The sequence below is a fragment of the Quercus robur genome, chromosome 3, assembly GCF_932294415.1.
Source record: "Quercus robur chromosome 3, dhQueRobu3.1, whole genome shotgun sequence".
NCBI lineage: Eukaryota > Viridiplantae > Streptophyta > Magnoliopsida > Fagales > Fagaceae > Quercus > Quercus robur.
In genome coordinates, this window is record NC_065536.1 from 54062486 (window position 1) to 54068285 (window position 5800).

Below are 5800 nucleotides of genomic sequence, written 5' to 3' on the forward strand. Positions count from 1 at the left end.
ATGCTATGTATTAGAATAATATTATATTCTTTATAATACAATAGGATAACATTTAACAATCAAAGAGAACAAAAAAGAAAAAAACTTAAAACACAAAAATAAATTGCATCAACTCAAAGTAGAGTTCTTAAAAATACAGAAAAATTAATAACCAAAAGAGATGCAAGAAAAATAAAAAATCCACCAAAAAATTGAGAGAGAGAAATAACCTTTTTTGTGAGCGAAAATTATGCATAGAAATATAGAATAGAAAAGATAATGAAAAATTTATAATAAGAGGATAAGAATAAGAAGAAACAAAATAAATGAAGATAAAGGGAAAGATGAAAAGTGATATTAAGGTAGACGGTAGTGGGGAGATGAAAATGTGAAAGGAATGAGAAATGTTGAAGAGAGTGTAAATGTTAAAAAAAAATGAGTACGATTTTATAAGGAAATTTTTATTTATTTGTATTTAATTAAAACATTATATGTTTAATTTTTTAAAAATTAAAAAAATGAGAAAATATTAATAATTTAATGATATGGAGGATATGACTGAATTTAAATGGTCAAAGGTAGTAGTGCTATTGATATTAGCTTGAATATATATAAATATATATATATATATATATTTTTTTTTTTTTGCAACTTGAAAAATGATAAACCCTATCCATAGAACTAAATTAAAGTTACTTTTTAATGTTGAGTTAACAAAATGAATTGGTGGTTACCAAAAAGCTAAGCATTTTTTTTTCTTAGAATAAACTTGAAAGCTGAACATGAATTGTCCTGTTTTATTGTTTGTCATTTGGGTGAAATTAAAGCCTCGCATAAATTAATGAAACCTCATTAGACCTATCAACCATTATAGCTCTAAAGAATACCAATAACAAAAACTTAGCATAAATCAGTACTTACCCTTTGCAAGTTAAGAGGCTACACATTCAATCTAATGTACATCATTACCCAACAATGTTTCAGCTCACCACACAGCAAAGTAATCATGTAAGTGAACTTTGAAATATTCATTTGGTGTAACGATCGATGGTATGTAGCTTTCAGGAAAAAAATATGTAATAGTGGTAAATTAAACAACAATACTATTCAACTACTCAGATTTATCACGATATAAGGAGAACGTGAATGCATTATGACCCCTTTGTTCCTTATGTTACAGTTTATTTTTAATTCAAATGATTTAGATGGCCTAATTAGTAGGGTATATGCTCCACAAATTTTCAAAAGATTAGAAACATTAGTTACATAGACAGGCCAAACATTCGTTTCTCTCGCACTACTTTTAAGGAACAATGTATAACTTAGAGGAGTCGATCCCTATAAAGAAAATTATTGTAGAATTTATTTTACTTTTATTTTGTTTTTCATATTAATTGCTCAATAGAATCCATGGCCCATACAAAATTTAAACGGCTGGAATTTAGAAGAAATAGATTTCTAAATATATAAATAGAATAGTTTTTGTTAGAAGTCAATCACTGCACATGAGGAGAGAGAAAAAAAATCAAATGAAAAGATAACGTATCAAGTCTAAAGGAATTTCATAGAACAAATGTCATGTTGTACAAAAATAACATATATAGAACAACTAAATAGGTGAATTCAAAGCAACCCAAACTAAGAATTTAAAGAAAAAAACATGTAATAAAATTAAAAATTAAAGAGAGAAAAAAACTTAAATCACAAAACTAAATCGCATCAGCTCAATATAAAGTTCTAAAGAGCACAACAATTACCAACCTAAAGCAGAGATGTAAGAAAAAAAAATTCACCAAAAAATTGAGAGAGAGAAAACTTTTTTTGTGAGGGAAAAGTATGTAAAGAATGGAAGAGAGAATGACAAATTTATAGTAAGAGTGTGTGAATAAGAAAGGACAAAAAAAAGGAAGATGAAGGGAAAGATGAAGAGTGATATTAAGGTAGAGGGTAGTGGGGAGATGAAAAGGTAAGGGATAGAGAAAGGTTATAGAAAGTGTAAATATTAAAAAAAAAAAAAAAAAAAAAGAGTAAATGTTAAAAAAAATTATAGGAAGATTGGAAAGAAAAATGATAATGATGTGGACGCTAATGTAGCTCAACTGGAACATAGTAACAATAAATGCTATGTTTCAACTTTTAGATATATATATATATATATATATATATAGATGATTGCAATTAGTTACGCTTAATAAGATGAAAACTTTACATGTGTTCGGCTGTTATCGCATGCCTAGCTCATCCTTTGGAATGAAGAGATGATAGAATTGTACACTCCAATGTCATTATCTAAAACAAAATGAAACATGCTTAAATTATTGTCGAAGAGCCTCGGTTTCAAGAATATATTGTCTCCCTTGTTATGTTAATGATTGCCAAATATGTATATATACACACACACGGACAAGTGTGGGGCATGGGAAATGGGACTAGTAACATGCTTGTGAAAGTTATTGATAAGTATAATTTGATTTTTGAGAACGGTTTTTAGACTCTAGAATTAACGTTTAGCTTAAAATTCACTTACTGGTCTTCTTTGCTCACTCCACCACATTTCGGAAAAAAAATGATAAGAGTGGAATTTCGAAAGCATAGGTGGCATGTTAAAAGGAGTATAGCGGTGTAGGCTTATCTTATCAGGTGTTGTCTTGCATGCAATATGTATATACACACACGGACAAGTGTGTTACATTAATGATTGCCAAATATGTGTATATATATACACACACGGACAAGTGTGGGGCATGGGAAATGGGACTAGTAACATGCTTGCAAAAGTGATTGATAAGTATAATTTGATTTTTGAGATAAGTTTTTAGACTCTAGAATTAACGTTTAGCTTAAAAAATTCACTTACTGGTCTTCTTTGCACTCCATCACGTTCTGGAAAAAAGATGATAGGTGGGATGTTAAAAGGAGTATAACGGTGTGGGCTTATCTTATTGGGTGTCGTCTCGCATGCAATATGTATATACACACACAGACAAGTGTGTTATGTTAATGATTGCCAAATATGTATATATATACACACACACGGACAAGTGTGGGGCATGGGAAATGGGACTAGTAACATGCCTGCAAAAGTGATTGATAAGTATAATTTGATTTTTGAGGTCGGTTTTTAGACTCTAGAATTAACGTTTAGCTTAAAATTCACTTGCTGGTCTTCTTTGCTCACTCCACCACATTCCAGAAAAAAGATGATAAGAGTGGAATTTTGAAAGCATAGGTGGGATGTTAAAAGAAGTATAGCGGTGTGGGCTTATCGTATCTAGTTTGCCAAACTTTCATAGGGATTAGAAACATATGTATATTATAGCGGTGCAATAATGACGGATATTTGCCAAACTTTCATAGGGATTAGAAACATACGTATATTATAGCGGTGCAATAATGCCAGATATTTGCCAAACTTTCATAGGGATTAGGAACATATGTATGCAATTTTATCCAACAAGACAAAAACACTGACCAAATCATTTGAGAACTTAGTATATATCACATTTGTTTTGTAAGTATATCAGCTGTACATACCATTATATTTCTCCATTTTAAATGGAGATATCAAAAAAAACAAATGTAATCATATTACACTCATGCAAATGTGAATGTAGTACATACTAGCTAGAGTGTAAAAATTGAAAAAATTGTGTACATTGCGCATGCAAATGTGATGTAGTATACCAGAGTGTAAGAAATAGTGTGAAGCAATAATTTTCCTTTTTAAGTATATCATATCACCTAACGGGGACAAAAAACTTACATACAGATTTTTTTTTTGGTTCAATCTGGTATCTCGGGCTATTTATAGGTGAACAATTTTAGAGGATACTTACTAACTTGACAAAAAAGATATAGCTTCAATGGCTCTTGATACCATACCTTTATGGCTTCCTCTTCTCCTTGTTCTCGCTCTTTTGTTGCTCATGAAAAAAAAGATGGATGAGCGTTGTTCTAAGAACCTTCCACCAAGCCCTCCTAAGCTCCCTATTATAGGTAACTTGCACCAACTTGGTGTGTTGCCTCATCAATCTATGTGGCAACTCTCCAAGAAATATGGCTCTGTGATGCTCCTTCAACTCAGTGGCATAAGAACTGTCATAATATCTTCTGCTGAAGCAGCAAGAGAAGTCTTAAAAGTTAATGATCTTGCCTGTTGCAATAGACCTCCCTCAGCTTGCGCTAAAGTTTTTTCCTACAATTATAGGGACATAACTTTTTCACCTTATGGTGATTACTGGAGAGAGATAAGGAAAATATGTGTTCTTGAGTTTTTTAGCGTGAAAAGTGTGCAATTCTATCAGTTCATTAGGGAAGAAGAAGTTGCTTTGCTTGTGGATTCTATATCTCACTATGCATCTTCTGCAACCCCTATTGATCTTTCTGAGAAGCTGTTTGCACTCACTGCAAGTATAACTTTTAGGATTGGTTTTGGTAAGAGTTTCCGCGGGAGTGGTTTAGACAATGAAAGGTTTCAAGCAATGGTTGATGAGGCAGTGTCCGTGATAGGAAGCTACAATGCATCTGAATTCTTTCCCTTCGTGGGATGGATTATAGACACTTTCTCTGGTAGATTTAAAAGGCTTGAAAGGGTTTTTCATGAGTTGGATACTTTATTCCAACAGATCATTGATCTCCATCTTGATCCTGAAAGGACAAAACCAAAGCATGAAGACATTATCGATGTGCTACTGAGAATTGAAAGGGAGCAAGTTGAGTCCGGCAATGCTGCTCGATTCACAAAACATAACATTAAGGCAGTGATCATGGTAAGCTGCCAATCTTTTATTAATCCCATTTTTTTTTTTAACTTTACTTACCTTATCAAATTAGCCCATGTTCATCTACTTACTTGTTACTATATTTATTTATCAGAATATATTTTTAGGTGGAGTTGACACTAGTGCAATTACCATGATATGGGCAATGGCAGAGCTTGCTAAGAACCCCAGATTGATGAAAAAAGCACAAGATGAAGTTAGAAATTTCATTGGAAATAAAGGGAAAGTCACTGAAAGCGACATTGACCACCTTCATTATCTAAAGATGATAGTTAAAGAAACTTTTAGATTGCATCCTCCAGCAACTCTACTTGTTCCAAGAGAAACCATGTCACACTTTAAGATCAATGGTTATGACATTTACCCAAAAATGTTAGTACAAGTTAATGTCTGGGCAATAGGACGAGATCCTAAATACTGGGAGAACCCAGAAGAATTCATCCCAGAAAGGTTCATGGATAACTCCATTGATTATAAAGGTCAAAATTTTGAGTTATTGACATTTGGATCTGGTCGAAGAGGTTGTCCTGGGATATATATGGCAACAACAATAGTTGAGCTTGCACTTGCAAATCTTTTATATTGTTTCAATTGGAAATTACCTGATGGGATTAAAGAGGAAGATATCAACATGGAAGAGAAAGCTGGTCTTAGCCTTACTACCAATAAGAAAACAGCTTTGAACCTTGTGCCAATCAAATTGTTTTAAAATATTAGTACCTGTCAGCACTCTTCCCCTGCCTTTCTTCTCTCTCCCGTCTTACTCCATTTCAAATATAATCTTCATAGGAATAGTTGCTTTTATGTTATATATATATATATATATATATATATATAGGGTTGGACTTGTGTCCAGTGACTAATTTCATTGGATAGGCTAAGATGTAAACACGTGTCCAATTTCGGATATGTATCCATATCCTAGCGTGTCTAGTGGAACTAGTCACTAGACAAAAGCCTCTCCCATATATATATATATTGCTAAGCACTTTGAAATAAATGGTGGCCAATTAGCATGTATGTTTTTGGCTTTTGTGATC

The 5800-nt window shown here is 32.4% G+C and overlaps 1 protein-coding gene across 1 annotated transcript; it reads left to right on the forward strand.

The window, feature by feature from the left end:
• Positions 1-3838: 3838 nt before the first annotated feature.
• Positions 3839-5469, forward strand: LOC126718387 (cytochrome P450 71B34-like). Its single transcript, XM_050420536.1, has 2 exons — positions 3839-4748; positions 4855-5469. The coding sequence occupies exons 1-2, from the start codon at positions 3843-3845 to the stop codon at positions 5467-5469; spliced, it is 1521 nt and encodes a 506-aa protein (XP_050276493.1). The 5' UTR covers positions 3839-3842.
• Positions 5470-5800: the final 331 nt, after the last annotated feature.

What these genes read in the sequence shown, in the direction of transcription:
- LOC126718387 (XM_050420536.1), top strand. Translation starts at nt 3,843, where the DNA reads ATGGCTCTTGATACCATACCTTTATGGCTTCCTCTTCTCCTTGTTCTC. An exon ending in ACATTAAGGCAGTGATCATG is followed by an intron (nt 4,749 to 4,854) that starts GTAAGCTGCCAA and finishes TTTATTTATCAG; the next exon opens with AATATATTTTTAGGTGGAGT.